Source organism: Berghia stephanieae, chromosome 1, assembly GCF_034508935.2.
Source record: "Berghia stephanieae isolate SIO BIC M18660-M18661 chromosome 1, UCSD_Bste_1.3, whole genome shotgun sequence".
NCBI lineage: Eukaryota > Metazoa > Mollusca > Gastropoda > Nudibranchia > Aeolidiidae > Berghia > Berghia stephanieae.
The window spans coordinates 125,888,715-125,908,714 of record NC_088360.1 but is presented as its reverse complement, the minus strand read 5'-3'; the positions used below and the strand labels follow the sequence as shown (position 1 = coordinate 125,908,714).

At 36.2% G+C, this 20,000-nt stretch overlaps 2 protein-coding genes across 5 annotated transcripts in view; both read left to right on the top strand.

Moving 5' to 3' along the window:
• The window catches only part of LOC144963056 (uncharacterized), a 117,284-nt gene extending 110,697 nt beyond the window's left edge, over positions 1–6,587 (top strand). For both annotated transcript variants that reach the window (XM_078896669.1, XM_078896670.1), the window contains exon 10: positions 1,911–6,587. In XM_078896669.1, coding sequence (XP_078752795.1) covers positions 1,911–5,079 — 3,169 coding nt within the window. In that variant the 3' untranslated portion in view covers positions 5,080–6,587. The remainder of the gene's footprint in view (positions 1–1,910) is intronic.
• Positions 6,588–19,489: 12,902 nt separating this feature from the next.
• Positions 19,490–20,000, top strand: part of LOC144963055 (aarF domain-containing protein kinase 1-like) — a 14,084-nt gene continuing 13,573 nt past the window's right edge. For 2 of the 3 annotated variants that reach the window (XM_078896667.1, XM_078896668.1), the window contains exon 1: positions 19,527–19,665. The gene's annotated coding sequence lies outside the window, so the exon portion shown is untranslated. Of the gene's footprint in view, positions 19,666–20,000 lie in introns of all 3 variants that reach the window. The other variant, XM_078896666.1, reaches the window with a different exon arrangement.

Here is a 20,000-nt window from a genome sequence, read left to right as displayed (position 1 = left end):
ATTGAATGAAACGACTATTCGATGAAAGGACAATACATCCTGTAATTTAAATAGTATTATAAATATTAATAACTACGACTTCCACACGACATTGTTCCGTAGATTTCTTCAGCGTTCAATACAATGCAACCTCAGTTGGTTGTTCAAAAATTGACTTGTCTGAATTTAAACAAGTATATAATTGCTTGGGTGCTCTAATTTCTTACGTAGAGAGCACAATATGTTCAATTGGGACAACACGTGTTTTCCTGCATAACTACTACAAATACTGGTGCTCCTCAAGGTTGTGTACTGTCCCATGTATTATTCACGATATACAAGAATGACTGTAGAAGTCAAACCCTGAGTGTACCTTTAATAAAGTTTGCAGATGACACCGCTCTTCAAGGCCGTATAACAAATGGCACGTATTGGCTTATAGGCAAAAAATCGATAGATTTGTGTCTTGGTGTGATGCCCACCACCTAGATCTTAACATAAGCAAGACAAAGGAGCTAGTGATTGACTTTAGAATAGTGAAGGAACCGATAGAACCGTTAAAAGTAACGGACCAATTCGTCCAGCGGGTTACTCACTACAAATACCTTGGTGTAACAATTGATGACAGGCTCAAGTGGGATGAACGCTTGAAAATAATTAAACATAAGATTTTCAGACGTACTTATTTTTTATCAAAACTTTATCAGTTTAGAATAGATAAAACCCTACAATATTACATTGAGTTGGATCAAATGTTTTCATTTTTTTTTTTTTGAGAAACTCACAAAACAAACGAAATTAACGTTAAACTTCATATATAATGAAAACATGTTGTGCCCTGTTGAGCTGTTGAGTATTTGAATTGTCAGCGTTTCCAGTTTTGAAGAATGTAAGCATTAAATCGTCCCAACTATCGCTGTGGTGTAATGACGGCACGTCTGACTGGTAAGCAAAAGGTTTAAGTTTCGATCCCCACTCGAGGCCGGCTCATTTTTTGGGGATTGTTTTTTTTCCCGTACTGTAATATACTATCAAACACTCTAGCTGTATACTATAAACCTACATAATATATTGTCCCCATTCTTTGGCTGTCTTTCATTATCAAGAATCGGGGACTATTTGGATTTAGCTCGGCCCAGAATGGGATCCTTCAACAAAAGATAAAGCTTTAAATGTTAGTTAAACTCGATTTTTTTCCCCGTGGAAAATGTATTTTATCCTCTAATTCATCTATTTGAATAGTCTAACATATTAGTATGTGGCTCTGCCAGTTTGCCTCTGTCTATTGGCGGGGATCCATTGTGGACGTTTGGGTAACAAAAAAAAAGGATGTTATGTCTCAACTAGTTCCATTGGTGCGCTACCTTTAAACAGTTGTGTTCTTTTCTTTTCTAATGCATTCATGACCCAAATGATTTTACAAGCGCTGATAGACTATTCATCTGTTATCTCTAAACAGTTATGTTCATCTCCATTTTTTCCTAACCGCGGATACGACTTCAAAATGTCCCGAGTGCTCAACAACAACACGTTTCCCCCCTTTTATTTTGACTTAAGTAGTCTTTTAGAGCTTTGAGATCATGGATATCGATTTAATCCCATTTAGTGAAGGACAAATGGAGATATCGAAGCGGGCTCGAACCCGGATCTTTCAGCTGCCTTAGCCGCTCGGCCGTCGGGCCCCTATTGGCCTGAAATATTAAGAGTGGGTAAACGATTGTTTGCAGCGATGGCATATAAATTTGTCTTCTGCGACTTGCTTTTTGTTGGTGCACAAATTTGAAAGTTAACCATGAACTGTCAAAAATCAAGCATAAATAAATGTTTGCAATAGTATGAATATTTATAATCGAAAAAACTTGCCTTTTGATTATGTCAATACCTCATCAAATGATTTTCATCTTAATTGGGTTTTTCTTCTTTTCTATCAGATCGAAAAGTCCTGAGGGTCACTTGGATCTCTCAAAACACAACACCTCACAGCAGTCCACAGCAACCATCGACAAACATCACACTCAACTACACAATGTACGTCATCAATTTCGTGAATATCCAAAAGGACACAAATCTGGAGATGTGTTAAAATGCTTTATCTTTTGTCTCCAAAGTAATTCAAAATCGTGCTGTGCAAGGATATTCCCAACAAAGAAACGAGCAATAATTGTGGAACATGGATATAAGGAGGGAAAATTACTCAAAAGTCGTTCTACATACAACAAAAAATGTACAGAAATAGATGAATGCAGGGAATATAGAGCCCTAATTGCAGAGTCACCAGCATCGTGTCTACAGCATTCCTTGATTGAAGATCGTTTCTCCGAGCATGACAACACATCCGCCACTAGAGAAAAGAAATTTGGGGGGGAAAGTAGTGCACATGGATTACACTCGCTACTGCTCTCCAAGAATTCCGATAGAGACGATAAGTCGAGCAACCAGTGTGGAAATCCTAGTGAGAAAATGAGCTATCACGATTCAGATCAATATCAATCGTCCATTCAGATAGAAGGCTCGTGTATACAAAATATTAGACTGGAGGAGAGTGATTCGTTGTCTCATGGCAATTTGTCCGACTGTTTTGAGAGAGATGAAAATCAAAACGACTCGTCATCAAACATTAGTGGGGGGTTTACAGTGGATGGTTTTGAAGAGATCGACCTGACCACCGAATTTTCATTCAACAAAGGAACGGGCGATGTTGTGATGCCCGTGGAAAGTGAACTTGACAACTTGAATGACGACATTGTATTAAATAATACACATTCTAGCAACATGGGAACTAGTTTAGACAACCTTAACGCCAATGAACAGTGCATAGATCAGTTTTCTTCTCAGACTTCAAGTGATTTTACTTATTCATTTGACAGTGAATTTCAAAATGAGGGATTTCAAACTTTTGATCACTTTTTGAATTTTCCATCACCCAATATCACTTCGTCAGCAAACTCAATCACTAGTCATAACCACCCAATCAGCAGTCTTAATATTGAAGGAAATTCTGAACTAAATAACGATTGCTCAAATGAATTGCTAATGGGAATGGACGACGTAATCCCTGAAAACAAAAATCCTTTTGAAAAACATTCTCAATCATTTCATCACTCTTTATCCTCCCTTCTTCAATCATGTGACAATCCTCTAAAAGACAACTATATGAATTCTGCGCAGAATAGTGAAAAAGGAAAGTCTTTGTTAAGGTCACTTTTGAATAAAAACGAGGACAAGACTTCAGCGCCTTCAGATTTACGGCAGCCACGAGTTTCACAGCCTTCAAAGTTCTCAAGATATTTTAGTTTATCCGAATCTTATTCAAAATCAAAGCATATCTTGCAAACCAAGGAACTCCCAGTTCCTCAATCTCTTACTTCTAGGAAAAGGCGCTTTAGCATGCCAACACCTACTCAAGAATTGCCCCTTCCAGGATCAGCTTTAAAAAATGCCTTCAACTCGATTCCTTCACCCACGATATTTTTCAACTCCTCAGAAACCTGCAGAAATAGCTTAACAAGCATTTTACGTGGGGATGAAATGATGAATTTACCCCAACCCCGAAATAATCTTCCAGATCTTAATACAAAACCTGCTGTTGAAAATCCTGTCTCTATAAATTTGGCTGCTGAAAACACCGATGACACCTTGCCAGATGATTTAGTGGATTTAGCCATGGAGTATTGTAATTCTCTGGACACTAAGCAAGCCGAAAGTCTTATAAAAGAACTCAATGAGCAAATCGGCTGTTTAGAAAACATAGATTCAACCAGTCCGAGCGGTTATACTGATAGCTTAAATAAAACTTCTTACTCTTCTGAGATCAGTTCAGCTCTACACGTTCTAAATGCAACAGACCAAATCTCAAGGTTAGAGGCTGATTATTCCAATAAGTCTTATGAGATTCACCACCCAATATCCTCATCTTTATGTTTACCATCAACAAATGTAATAGAAAAAACTAACAGAGAATTTCCTTCCTTCCTTGGTGCTCCAGATTTTTCATCATCGTCCTCAAACACAAATAAAGCAAACAATATAAGTTTGCTTAGACAAGCGGTGACGTCACCAGATGTAGATAAACTCATTGAGAAAATTCCATTAGGCCGAAAATTTTTATCAGAAAAGTCTAAATCTGTCGACCAGAATCCATCATCTTGTAATGACAAAATGCATTTGAATGTTCGCAACGGTTTTGTTGACAACGGCTCAAAATATTTTCCCAATCAACAAAGTACCAAGAGACACTTTCAGACATCTACGGACAACCAAGCCATTATACATTCAAATCACAGTAGACCATGCATTTCAACACACAACGCCGATAACAGACCTGAAAAAGCGGCTGCTGTTTCCCATATTTCAATATCCATCCCTCCTCATTCTCCGAAGAAAGTTTCCAACCCAAGATCTCATATTTCTTCTATAAAACTTAAAATTCCTGCTTCCCATGACTTAATAAACCGACGTAGAGCTCATCCAATTAAAACTAGCTCTGTCTCTTCGTCAAATGATAATTCAAAACCGTCTACCTCTCCCAATTCATCATCAGAGGGCGTATCAGTTATGGTGATGCGAAAGGAAAATCATAGGTCCAGAAAAAGTAAAACTGTTGCTACCCAGACGGACAACGATCCAAACGAGATCTACCCAGCACTAGAACTTAGTCCATCAGATGTCATTTTAACCCCATCCGTCTATCTTGATGTGTCTATCTCATCCTCACAAAACTCTATACAATCTGCAAAATCTCCAACGGTAACGTCAAAAAACAAATCAATATCTCACAACTGCAACGTGTTCTCGACAGCTTTACGATCCTTTGCTTCCCCACGAGATTCAAAAGAACTTATTGCTACAACTTCTCCATCTCCAAGTAATGCATCATCATCTCCATCATCTAGTCTATCTGAGTTAGAGATGCATCTTAGAGGATGGAGTGGTCCTGACAGCAATTTATCTTCTCCACTTTCTAGTGATACTTCCGAGACATCTTCAGAAATTCCTTTTCTTCAAAGGTTCCTAACTGGAGAGTTAAGCAAAGACAAATATGAAAAGCTTGATAAAGATTTGTTAGAAAAACAAAGGTCGAGTTCAACAGCTCGAATTTAATTTTGGAGATTACATGCCGCATTTAGATGGCTTAAACATTATATTATTAATTAAGAATATTTAAACGCCCCGGACTTTATACGGCACTTAAATTATAGAATGTCTTGTCTTTAATATCAAACCATATAATTCGCAAAACTTATTATATCAGCGTGTTGATGATTAAAGAAAGAAGTAAAATTTGTAACGTATTAAACTGTATTATAGTCAGATTGTAAAGACATGAAGTTTTGACATACAAGTCATCAAGTTTTTAATTGGGTTTTTTTTTTCTTGTCAGTGATTGTAAAAACCAATGTATACTTTCAAACTTCCGTAAGGTCATATAAAATGATCAGTCTTTAATTAGAGACCGTTTAAAATCATTTGTTGTGTAATATAAATATAAGATAATATGAGAAAAATAGAAAAGTATCTCTTTTTATAAGTCAATACTGAGCTTCTCTTCAACATCTGTTTGCCCAATGTTTATACCATTTCGGGCATGGTTGGCGTTTTTAACAAGCTGATGATGACTAGTTTTATTATAGTCATCCAATCAGTTTAAAGTGTGATTCCTGTTAATTCTTAGTGGGTTTATCGTGTAAATGTACTGTTTGTGTAGTATCAGGTGCTTTACTGATGATAGAAATAGATTATTTAACTATCTGTCTTTCATTTAATTTAAACCGTTTTACCTAAAACGGTTTACATTTAAACTTTATCTTACCTACTGCTCTGCAGTATAAATTATAATATATTTGTGTTGATAAATCTTGTAGTTATAAATAAGCTTGTTCTGATGTGAATAATGAAATAATTGATATTCAATTCGTTGTTGAACGCATGATTTATAATGCTGGTCAGTCCGACGTTTGTTGGTGACGCTGTCGAGCTGTCCGTAATTGGTGGAACTCCCCCTCGTTCGGATGATTGTTGGCCTCCTGGCGTGAACTGTCTGCTTTCCCCTGTATCATTGTCAAGTTGCTTTTTGTTTTTGACCTAGTATGGATGGATTCTTCGTCAGTCCACAGAGTTGCTATCTCTTTTAGCCCTCTATCCCATTTGTCCTTTCCAGTTGGCTTTGTGTCTTTGCTTTTGGATGAGATCAATACCTGAGCCTGCCCAGCATCTTTTGCTGAAAAGGAAACAGTCAGCTGGATTCTTTTTATGACAGATGATATTTTTACCTCGAAAATTATCTCTCCATTCTAGTTTGCTTTTGTTACGTATGTTATTGATTTAATAATCTGAGTAGGCTATATCCCTTTTGGCGGAGATCCCGTAACAATGTCAGCATTGGATTGTTAGATTTCAGACTAGCTATAATAATACATACATTACTCTTACAGCTTATCTCTATTGGAAAAGCCTTCTATTTCTTACTATTTTCTTTGATGCTTGATAATCAGAGCTAAGGGTCTGAATATCCTCGTCTCAGGTGGCAATATAGATTTTATTTTTGTTTGTATTTTCTTTTTAAATTTCAGTTTTGTAATTTTAATTTTAATTATTGCTTCCATAAAAAATTATGCAAATTAAAAAAAATAATTAATGGTATAGTTACTATTATTATATTTGGCGAGAAAGGCAAAATCATCGATCATTAGGAAGTCCATTAGAAATTAAATAGAAACGAGTTAAAAACCTTCAAAAGGAACAAACGTCCGTCAAAGTAACTGTATAAAGGAAAAGCTTTTCTAACGACTTTACGCGATGTCCAGATAAAATCAGGAATTAGAGACAACAATTCTTCTAAAGTCCAAAGTAGGGATACAAATGAGTCAGACTGATATGGGCAAAATAGAATTTTCTTCTTCTGCTTCTATCAGTCACACTCTTTGCCCACTGCCCGTACTGTGTCCCCCTGTGTTTGCACTTTGCACACGCCCATTGGAGTTGAGCTAATAGCCACCGGAGACTATTCAGACTCAAGTCCGAATCGCAACTTCGTTGGTTTTTTGTAAGCTCCCTGTCGGGGGTCTTTTGCTGAGCTTAAAGTTTGACAAGTCCATTTAAAACTAATTGATAATGAATGCAGTGTTGGAACGTATTCAGCTCAATTCCGTTTTTGAAAACAAAAGGTTGCCTGCTTTGCCATACTACTTCTTCGTAATTCATTGTTGCCATAGTGGTGTTTGGAATTCACTACAGGTTGGGAGAAAGTTGGCCTCTTGTATCAGTGGGTTCTACATCCATCTTTAAACTGGATTTCTCATATTGTCTATATCTTTTGTCCTTTAGTTTTGGCTTTATGTCCTAATTTTTTATTAGGCCATTAAGTATGACTTTGCCCTGCATGAACTCTTTTGATAAGAGAGAGGGAGAGAGAGAGAGAGTTTTATCATCCGAGTCGGGATATTTTCTGTGGACTCATACCAGAATCTACCTCAGCTCTCTCTCTCTCTCTCTCTCTCTCTCTCTCTCTCTCTCTATATATATATATATATATATATATATATATATATATATATATATATATATATATATATATATATATCAAGTGTTTGTAAATGCAGATCAATTATCTTTTAGTTTTCTCTTCATGTTCCATTTTGCTGGTGCTGAATTGACTTGCGTACGCGCTGTAAAACTGAAAACGAAAACAATTGACCCCCAATAGAAGGAACGAAATTGACGTCACTCAGCTCTTTGTTATTGTTTTTAGCCAGCCATACTGGGTCGGGTTCCTGACCTCCCATAGTGAACAGGAAGGTACTTACTGTGTCTTCTATCCCACTTTATCTGTTTTCCAACTTGCTTTCTGCCCTTGTCTTGGAATGAGATTACTTGGTTTTGTCTTGGTCCTGGTCGGATGCCCTGGCTGAGATGGAAACAGTCAAATGTATAGTTAGTTTTGGGATATGATATTTTGTTCCTTGTAAATCATTTCTCTGTTACTGCTATGCATTGTATTATGTTTTCTTTATATTATATATGATTTGTAAAACATTTGAGTGTATTCCTCATAGTGGGGAGCTGTGCTTGTGTCTGGATAAGACTTTAAGGTGATCTCAAACTAAGTTATATTGATGGTATGCTCTTGGAATCTACACCAATTTCTTTTTTGTACAATTCCCCTTCGTCTTACCTTTTCTTGTGTGCTTTAATTGTAATTCTAGAACATTTTACTATCCCATTTTCTTCCTTTTTACTGGCGCTGATATGACCTAAATGTGTTGCAAGCGCCGTAAAACCCTTAAAAACAAATAAAAACAAAACATATCCGGATGGCAGATGTTGAGATTATCTTGGCAAAACGCATAGCATCAATTTTTTGGCCAAGGAGGTAACTTTTACTGTCTCTTGTATCCCTGTTAAATCCGTTTTCCTTCTTAAGGTGTTTTTTTTTTAATCTTGTGTTTGTTCAAGAATGAGATTAAATGTTTTTTCCCCAAGTCGTAGCTGGGATCTTTGCAATAATTATAAATTGCTTCATCCTTAATGCTAAATGCTCTATTAAATTTGATTTCTTGCAATTTTTTATTCTAAATTTAGTCTGGTCTTGTTCGATCCATGTTGATATTCCTGCCGGTTTTTTTTGTTTTGGTTTTGTTTGTTTGTTGTTGTTTCTTTTTTGTTTTGTTTTTTGTTTGTTGTTTTTCTGTTGTTGTTTTTTTTTTTTTTTTTTTTTTTTTTTTGGGGGGGGGGGGGGAGGAGGATTGGGGTATTTTTTGTTGTTGTTTTCATTGGGGGTTTTGGGGTTTTGTTTTATTGGGGGGTTTTTTTCTTGTTTTTTTTTAACTTTTGTTTTATTCATTTTTTCTTTTGTTTGTTTATTTTTATATAAATGCATTTCTTCTTTTGTAATTTTATACAAGAATCGTTTGCCTTTTCAAATTGTGATTTTACTCAATATTTATCTTGTTCAATATCACAGATCTAACTGTTTTCATCAAGATCCTTTTTGCTGAGGATTTTGATAGAAACATTTAGATATCATGTCTCGTCGGTAGTAAAAATTGTGTTCGACTTAAAAGTGGTTTATCTATTTCAATCCTCTGGGTGGGGATCCTGACCTCCCATAGCGGGCAGGGAGGTACACTGTGTGTCTTCTATCCTCTTATATCTGTTTTCCAACATGCTTTCTGTCTTTGTCTCGGAATGAGATTACTTGGTTTTGTCCTGGCACTGGCGGAATCCTATCTGGGAGGGAAACAGTCAAATGCTTCGTTATTGTTTTGGGAGATGATATTTTTTCCTTGTAAATCATCTCTCTGTTATGTATTATTATATTTGTTATTATTAATGTATAATGTAAGCATTTGAGTGTGTTCCTCTTTGTTGGATTTTGTGCTTGTTTCCGGATGAGACTTGTAGGTGATTTCGAACTAAGTACATTGGTGGTATGCTCTTGGAATCTACATCTGATCCCTATTTGTTCTCAATTCCCCTTTGTCTTACTTTTTCTTGGGTGCTTTAATTGTAATTCTAGAACTTTTTACTATCCCATTTTCTTCCTTTTTACTGGCGCTGATATAACCTAAATGTGTTGTAAGCGCCGTAAAAACCCTTAAAAACAAAACAAAACAATATTTCAATCCTTGATGAAAATGTATGTAAACGGTTACACAAATGTTGCTTTGTGATTTATTTTTATGGCTAGCACTATTCAGTATCTGATACTGAATAGTGGTTTTGCACTATTCAGTATCTGATACTGAATAGTGGTTTTGCACTATTCAGTATCTGACACTGAATAGTGGTTTTTGTACGGTGTTTTTTTTTTTCCGAAACCTGACAAAGTTATGGGAAGAGGACAGCTGTGGGAGTGAATCTGGGACTCAGAAAAGTGTACACCAGTGGGGAGTGAACCTGGGACTGGGTTTCGGCGGGTTTCGTAATAAAAAGCAATTACTTTTTACGAAACGCGACGACACCCGGCAATATCCGACAAAGTTATGGGAGGTAGGCAGCAGCGTGTGTGTGTGTGTGTGTGTGTGTGTGTGTGTGTAGGAGGGGGAGGGGATGAACCTGAGATTCAGGGAAGTGTACACCAGTGGGGAGTGAACCTGGGACTCTGGGTTTTGTAAAAAAGCAATAAAAAATGTGTGTGGGGGGGGGATTACTTTTTTTACGATACCCGACAATATGCGGCAAAGCGTGGGGAGTGAACCTGAGACTCAGTGAAGTATACACCACTGGGGAGTGAACCTGAGACTATGGTTTTCGGCGGGCTTCAGCTAGTTTCATATAAAAGCAATTACTTTTTTACGAAACCCAACTAATCCTGGCAATATCCGAGAAAGTTATGGGTAGTAGGCAACAGTGGGGAGTGAACCTGAGATTCGTGGAAGTAAACACCAGTGAGGAGTGAACCTGGGACTGGGTTTCGGCGGGTTTTGTAAAAAAAAAAAGCAATTACTTTTTGTTTACAAAATGCGCCAAATCCCAACAAAATGGGGCAAAGTTATGGAAAGTAGGCAAATAATGGGGAGTGAACCTGAGACAAAGGGAAGTGTACACCAGTGGGGAGTGAACCTGAGACTCTGGTTTTCAGCGGGTTTCAGCGAATTTCATATAAAAACAATTACTCTTTTACGAAACCCGACGAAACCTGGCAATATCTGAGAAAGTTATGGGAAGTAGACAACAGTGGGGAGTGAACCTGAGATTCATGGAAGTGTACACCAGTGGGGAGTGAACCTGAGACTCTGGTTTTCGGCGGGTTTCAGCGAGTTTCACATAAAAGCAATTACTTTTTTACGAAACCCGGCAATATCCGACAAAGTTGTGGGAAGTAGGCAACAGTGGGGAGTGAACCTGAGACTCAGGGAATTGTACACCAGTGGGGAGTGAACCTGAAACTCAGGGAAGTGTACACCAGTGGGGAGTGAACCTGAGACTCTGGTTTTCGGCGGGTTTCAGCGAGTTTCACATAAAAGCAATTACTTTTTTACGAAACCCGGCAATATCCGACAAAGTAGTGAGAAGTAGGCAACAGTGGGGAGTGAACCTGAGACTCAGGGAAGTGTACACCAGTGGGGAGTGAACCTGAGACTATGGTTTTCGCCGGGTTTCAGCGAGTTTCACATAAAAGCAATTACTTTTTTACGAAGCCCGGCAATATTCGATAGTTATGGGAAGTAGGCAACAGTAGGGAGTTAACTTGAGATTCAAGGAAGTGTACACCAGTAGGGAGTGAACCTGAGACTCTGGTTTTCGGCGGGTTTCAGCGAGTTTCATATAAAAGCAATTACTTTTTTACGAAACCCGACAAAACATGGCAATATCCGACAAACTTATTGAAGCAGGCAACAGTGGGGGTGATCCTGAGATTCAGGGAAGTGTACACTTGTGGGGAGTGAACCTGGGACTCTGGATTTTGTAAAAAAGCAATACCAAGGGGGAGGGGGAATTACTTATTTACGAAACCCGCCAAAACCCGACAAAGTTATGGGAAGCAGGCAGCAGTGGGGAGTGAATCTGGGATTTGGACACTGATGAGGATTGAACCTGGGACTGCGAGATGCTGATTCCAGTGGACAGTGAGCTCAGAATGTACTTTTATTTCGAAACCTACCGAAATTTTCAAAAGTTATGGGAAGTGGGCACCATTGGGCAATGAACCGGGACTCAGGGAAGTGCACACCGGTTGGGAGTGAACCTGGGACTGTGAGAAGAGGATATCAGTGGAAATGAACCTGGGACTAGGGAAGATGGATACCAGTGGGAAATGAAGCCGGACTATGGGAGATGGGTACCAGACGAGAATGAAGCAATTACTTTTTTACGAAATCCGCCAAATCCGCCAAAAAACCATAGACTTAGGTTTACTCCCCAATAGTGTACACTTCCCTGAATCTCCGGTTCACTCCCTCACTGTTGCCTACTTTCTTTCCATAACTTTGTCGGATATTGTCGGGTTTCGTAAAAAAGTAATTGCTTTTTTTTTACGAAACCCAGCCCCAGGTTCACTCCCCAACGGTGTACACTTCCCTGAGTCCCAGGTTCACTCCCCACTGCTGCCTACTTCCCATAACTTTGTCGGGTATCGGCGTGTTTTGGCAGGTTTCGTAAAAAAAGAAACACCCCTAACAATACCACGTGTATTCAGTAAATAGATGTCAATTGTAGTCTAATATTCAGTATCTGTTTAAATTATTATTATTATTGTTATTATTATTATTATTATTATTATTATTATTATTATTATTATTATTATTATTATTATTATTATTATTATTATCACGTAAATTTTAATATAGTACGGCAATTAATTCACGGAAGTACATCGCTCAATTAAAAAATGCAGAAAGTCTGCCCACATATTTATAATGAATTGGGTTTGCCTTAGATGACAAAACAAACAAACAAACAAACAACAACAACAATAACAACAACAACAACAACAACAAATGAGACAAACAGAAAAAAAACAAGATTTTTAAAAATAATGAACAATAGAAGAGCACAATAATGAAAAACAACAACGAGATGATAACACATAAAAGATATTCGTAATAAATCGATAACTGATTAAATTACTCCAACTACTTGATTAAAAAAAAAATCATCATAATCATAATAGTGATGATGACGATTACAACAACAATAATAATAATAGTAAGTAAGTAGAAATAATAATAATAATAATAATAATAATAATAATAATAATAATAATAATAATAATAATAATAATAATAATAATAATAAAAGTACAATAGTATAATATCAACATTAAAGCATATTACAAGCAAATAAAATTATAAAAACAAAAGTTTAAAAAATATCAATAGACAGAGGAATTAAAAAAATAATGGGGAAAAAAAAAAACAAGTCACCCCTACCGGGATTTGAACTCTCGAACCTTAAAACTCAGAGTCAAACAGCTTATATCCACCAAGCCATGGTGTCACTGAACTCTTAGTGACATTTAATCATGTCTATTTAGACATTTAAAATGGATTTGAATGCCACTCTTATTTTGATATTTTGAACTGTGTTAATTGCATAAAAGCAAAAATTTAAAAGAATTACGATCAAAATATTTTTACAGCTTTGAATCGGGCTGTCAGTTAGTGCATGTGTTCAATCTGGAAGTAGGTCAACAGTTTATTTCCATTCAACCGAGATTGTCGCACTTTTCACTCTCTCTATAAAAAAGAGTTCCTTATGGATACTGAATAGTGGCAAAGCACTATTCAGTATCTGATACTGAATAACCACTTCCTATTTTTATTTGTTTAATGGTAACCTGCACGGAATGTTTGTTTTAGATTACGACCTACTGTGTCAATCTTTATTATGTCGGAAAGCACTTAAGAAAATTTGGTTTAAAATTAACATGGTGAGAATTCGAAGTCAAGCTTCTTAAAGGTTTGGAAACAAATCTTATCCACCTACAAATATAGCATATATTTTGATTTATTTATTTTACATAAACGTTGTGTAAAATTCCATTTTGGCTACTTAAAAAAAACAACAACAAAAATAAAAAAAATAAACAAGGTTTATCCCGACATAATACCATTTTGAGACAACTGGCACATATTATTATTATTATTATTATTATTATTATTATTATTATTATTATTATTATTATTATTATTATTATTATTATTATTATTAGTATTATTATTAGTATTATTATTATCATTATTATTATTATTATTTATTATTATTATTATTATTATTATTATTATTATTATTATTATTATTTATTGTTATTATTATTATTATTAGTATTATTATTATCATTATCATTATTATTATTATTATTATTATTATTATTATTATTATTACCTATTATTATTATTATTATTATTATTATTATTATTATTATTATCATTATCATTATTATTATTATTATTATTATTATTATTAATGATATCGACTCTAACAGATCATCTCTTTGTCGGGCAACGCAAAAGAATGATTGTTCATTAAAAAATCACATTGAAGATCAAGCTTGTACAAATAAAAATTATAACATTTTATTTCTGTGTTATCGCTTGTTTGTTTTTTAATTTATTTATTTATGTCCTTTTTCTTAATGTCATGAATTATATAGGTATGAGGCATCAAACTGAAAGGTTTGAGCTTCCTTTGGAGACGAGAAGAAGAAAAAGCGGAATGGTTTAAATGCCCCTCACTTCTGGGTTTGTTTTAAATGTAACCAATCGTCTTAAAACGGTAGGTATCACTGGATAGAGTCTTTGACCCCCCCCCCCCACCCACCCCCCACTCCTCGCCATGGTGGACAGGAGGTCATTTGTTGTATCTTCTATCCCCCTATATCTATTTTCTAAGTTGCTTTCCGTCTTTGTCTTGGAATGAGATTACTCGGTTTCGTCCTGGCCCTTGCTGGAGTCCTTTGCTGGGAGGGAAACCGTCAAGTGTATATTTTTAGTGTTGGGAGATTTCTTTCTCATTGTAAGTCATCTCTCTTTTATGTACTGTTACATCGTTTTTGCTTTGTTTTTTGTTTGGTTTTTTGTTGTTGTTTTATTTTATTTTATTTTTTTTTGGGGGGGGGGGGTTGCTGTTGTTATTATTTTGTTTTTGTTTTTGTTTTTTTGTTGTTTTTGTTTTTTCTCCTTTAAATATATAATGACTTGTAAACATTTGAGTATATTCGGTTATTAGGATTCTGTGCTTGTGTCTGGATGAGACTTTAAGGTGACCTCAAACTAAGTACCTGGGCGGAGTTCCTGACCTCCCATAGTCCGGCAGAGAGGTACATACTGTGTCTTCTATCCCCCTATATGTTTTCCAACTTGCTTTCTGTCTTTGTCTTGGAATGAGATTACTTGGTTTTGTCCTGGCCCTGGCCGGATACCCTGGCTGAGAGGGAAACCGTCAAATGTATAGTTATTGTTTTGGGAGGTGATATTTTTTTTCCTTGTAAATCATCTCCCTGTTATGTATTATTATATTTGTTGTTTTGAATTTATAATGTAAGCATTTGAGTGTATTTCTCTTAGTAGGCACCTGTGCTCGTATCTGGATGAGACTTTTAGGTGATCTCAAACTAAGTACATTGATGGTATGCTCTTGGAATCTACACCAATTCCCTATCTGTACCATTCCCTTTGTCTTACCTTTTCTTGGGTGCTTCTAAAACTTTTTACTATCCCATATTCTCCCTTTTTACTGGCGCTGATATGACCTAAATGTGTTGCAAGCGCCGTAAAACCCTTAAAAACAAACAAACAAAATAAGTACACTGATAGTAGAATTGTGGAATCTATATCTGTTCCATATTTGACAATTCCCCTTGCTTATTTTCTTTTCGTGTGCTATATTTGTAAAGCTAGAATGAGATTACTTGGTTTTGTCCTGGCACTGACCGGATACCCTAGCTGGGAGGGAAACAGTCAAATGTATAGTTAGTTTTGGGAGATGATATTTTTTTCCTTGTAAATCATCTCTCTGTTATGCATTGTATTATGTTTTATTTACATATCATCATCATCATCATCATCATCATCAAGTGTCAGGCCTGTTGCAGACATCGGCGATCATGTCTCTCCAACCATATCTGTCCTCAGATCTTCTCAATAGCTCGATTCCTGTTCCTCCTCCACCAATCCATCTGTTCAGATTGTCAATGTAATCTATCCTCTGTCTTCCTCTTCTTTTCTTCCCAGCAACTTTACCCGTAAGTACAATCTTTTCAATACCGTTTTTTCTGTAAATATGTCCGAGAAATTTTAACTGTCTTTTTCTGATAGTGTTTACCAAAGTTGGTCGTACTCCAAATATATATTTACATATATATTATATTTATGATTTGTATCTTTACGAACAGTCACTGGATGACGACCGGGTGCCACCTGCTGCCGTGGCAATCCCTGCGGAGCGAGGTGTTCAGAGTCGCATCATGAATCCCCTTAACGCTGTTATCTGTTAATGAGTAATCAGCCATCATGAATATAATTCTTGGGAAAGTACAGCAGTGGTTTCCCGTTGCCTACTGCCGGTTTGTGTGCAGTTTACTCTGCTAGCCTTTGTCAAGCCAATGACGACATCCTACAAGGCAGTAGAATATAGGCTATACTAAAGTAAGGATTAAGTATAGTAGGGACATACAGAGGACACCACACTGCAGAATGAGTGTGAGGTGGGTGGGTGAGGAGCAGAGCGTGTACTACTCACCGGTGGGTTCTGTCTCCTGCACCATAAGAGGAAGGGGTCCCACCTACTCCCAAACCCAGTTATACCGCCGGGGACTCGGTCGCGCCCATAACAAACTCGGTAGAAACAGGGAGCACTACCGAAGGTGCTGTTATGGACTCAATAATGCATGAGAGGCCATATGCAATAATCTCTGTTATGCGGCGATCAATGCACCTGGAAATGAGGTGTTGGGTTTGAATGAAAATCTATTTCCTTTCAGCAAGCCGGACATCTGGCCCAGACCTTGCAGCCCCCTTGACTGTTCGTAAAGATACAAATAGAATAGGTACATGGAATGTAAGAACATTGTTTCAATCTGGTAAACTAGAGAATGTTAAACAAGAAATGGACAGGATGCAAGTTCATATACTAGGATTAGCAGAAACTAGGTGGACAGGAAACGGTTTAATCCGACCAGGGAACAAAACAATGATATATTCAGGAGGTTTAACATGATAAAGGAGTAGGAATTTTATTTGACCAGAATATCGCTAAAAGTATTAAAGGATGGTGGGGTGTCTCAGATAGAGTAATAGTAGTGAAACTATAAGGAAAACCATTTGACATTAGAATAATTCAAGTATATGCCCCTACATCAGCACATGATGATGAAGAAGTTGAGAAACATTATGAAGATCTAGATTTTGCTATGAAGCAACTAAAATCACAGGATGTTAAAATAATAATGGGTGACTTCAATGCCAAGATAGGCAATTCAAGAACAGAAGAAATAATTGTCCCGTGGGGACTTGGAGATAGGAATGAACGTGGTGAAAGACTAATTGATTGATGTAGAGAAAATGAATTCATTGTTTCAAATACATGGTATAAACAACATCCAAGAAGAAGATATACATGGATAAATCCAGGCGATAGAACTAGAAACCAAATAGACTTCATCCTAATCCAGAAACGTTTTCGAAATGCAGTAAAATCAGTTAAAACCTTGCCTGGAGCTGATTGTGATAGCGACCATGTACCTGTCATCTGCAAAATGAGAATAAATTTTAAAAGATTAAAGAAAAAAAACATCAACCAAAATATGAAGTAGGATTTCTGAAAACAAATCAAGATCTTAAAGAAAAGTTTATTATTGAGGTAAAAAAAACTAATTCCAATTGCTAGAAATAGAAGATCTAACTGATACAGATGAATTATGGAATGGAATTAGAACCTCAATTAATGAAGCTTTACAAGAAAATATACCACAAAAATCTAGAAAAGAGAATAAGAAGTGGATGACTAATGAAGTGCTAGGACTAATGGAAGAAAGAAGGCAATATAAATCAGATGTAGAAAAACATAAAACCTTAACAAAGAAAATAAAGAAAAAATGTAATGAAGCAAAAGAGAAATGGATAAATGATCAGTGTTTAGAAATAGAAATAAAACAAAACAGTAATAGCAAATTTATACATGAAAAGATAAAAGAAGTCAGTGGCAAAAGAGTATGTTCAAGCACAGGATGCATAAAAGCTAAAGATGGCAATGTTTTGATGGATAGAACAGATGTGTTGAATAGATGGTCAGAGTATATAGAGGAACTTTTTTATGATGAAAGAGAAAAACTAACAATAAAAAAGAGATAGACGGGCCACCAATTTTAAAAGAAGAAGTAGAAGCAGCTATTTAAAAAATGAAGTTAGGCAAAGCAACAGGCTCTGATAATATCCCAATAGAAATTATCATAACATTAGAGGATTTAGGTTTAAACACAGTGACAAATCTATTGAATAAGATATATGACAGTCAGTGTTTATAACACTTCCAAAGTCACCAGGGGCCACGGAATGCGAGTTACACCGAACGATTAGTCTTATGAGTCACTTCACGAAAATTCTCTTAAGAGTACTAATGAACAGAATGAGGAAAAGTATAAAACCAGAGATATCAAGAACTCAATTTGGATTTGTCCCCGACAAAGGTACAAGAAATGCTATTTTCACCTTATCAATGTTGATGGAAAGATGTATTGAAGTCCAGAAAGACTTATTTATTTGCTTTATTGATTACTCAAAGGCATTTGATAAAGTTAGACATTGTGAGCTATTTAATATCCTTGAAGGACTAGACATTGACGGAAAAGATCTTAGAATTATTAGAAACTTATATTGGAAACAAAGTGCAGCCGTCAGGATTGAAGGAGAATTAAGCAAATATATACAAATTAAACGAGGTGTTAGACAAGGATGTGTTTTGTCACCAGACCTTTTCAATATCTACAGAGAAATAATTATTAGAACTTTAGGAGATAGTCCAGGTATTAAGATCAATGGTGAGAATATCAATAATATAAGATATGCAGATGACACAGCACTAATTTCAGACTCAAAAGAAAATTTACAATTACTCCTCAATAAAATAGTCACAGAGAGTGAACGTATGGGGTTATACTTAAATGTAAAAAATCCAGAATGCATGGTTGTATCAAGGAGAGAAAGAAATCCAATATGCAACTTAATAAGCAATGGAAAAACTATAAAACAAGTTCAGACATTTAAATATCTTGGATACATAATAACTTCAGATGGCAGATGCAACACAGAAATAAAACGAAGAATTGCAATAGCTAAAGATAGTTTTAATAAAATGAGTCTAATTTTTAAAAACCACAATTTCTCAATGACAACAAAACATAGGGTTTTGAAGGCCTATGTATGCGAAAGCTGGACAATTACAGAAGACATTAGAAAGAAACTGGAGGCAGCAGAAATGTGATTTCTTAGAAGGATGTTAAGAATCTCATGGACAGAGAAGAAAACTAATGAAGAAGTATTAGAGCAAGCTGAAACTAAAACGTTATTAATTCGTACAATAAGAAAAAGACAAATGCAATGACCTGCTGATAACAAGTGATATATATATCCTTACGGTCAAGCCGTAACCCCTTCCGGTGTGCGGCACGTGGTCTATGTCTATGTGGTATGACACTCGCTTTCGGATCGGAAGGTCCTGGGTTCGAGCCTCGCGCTCGGCGCATAGTTGAGTCCTTGGAAAACTCTCACCGTACTCAGGTGTAAAATGAGTACCTGGCCGTTAACAGCGTTGTCTTTGTCGGAAAAATTGTAACATCGCCTAACAGGCGTCATCTCCTGTCCTACATGTTAAATGTTGCTGTTGACCAGGGACACCTTGTAAAACGCTTTGAGCACATTAAGTGGATATTGCGCTATATAAAGCTCAATTTAATTTAATTTAATTTTGAATACACATGTGTGTATTTAGTACACGGGTGCAGGGAAAACACAACATCCTTAAATATTTTCCTCCCTGATTCTAAGGGAGACCACTTTGACAATATTTTGCTTTGAAATTTGAAACCGAAAGTTAGCAGTCCACTTTTTCCCACTCCAGTGATGAAACAAGTGACCTTACTTAAATGTTTTAGCTACCTATTACAAAACATGTCAACAATGTAATTAATATTCATATGAGAACTGTGTAATATATATAATTATGAGCGACTGATTCGATCGAAAAATCAGGGTAAGTTGAGAAAAATGTTGAGATTATCGCATCTTGTACTTTAGCTTTAACATTAACTTTAAGCAGGAGTTTAATATCAGGCCAAGACCAACCGAATCGTTGTTGATCATCATCAACTTGGACTTGATGATTGATTCGTTGTTGAGCAGGGTTCCTCTTTCGACCATAGCCATAGTCACTGCAACAAGTGAAATGGCGATATTAGTATTAGGCTAGTTTGCCCTTTTCTAAGTCAATTATTGAATTTGAACGCTGAAAAGTTAATCTGATGCCTCGATCAACGGTATCACAGTTCTCCCATTCACCTGTGTGACCGCTAGTTATCGTTTGTGAGC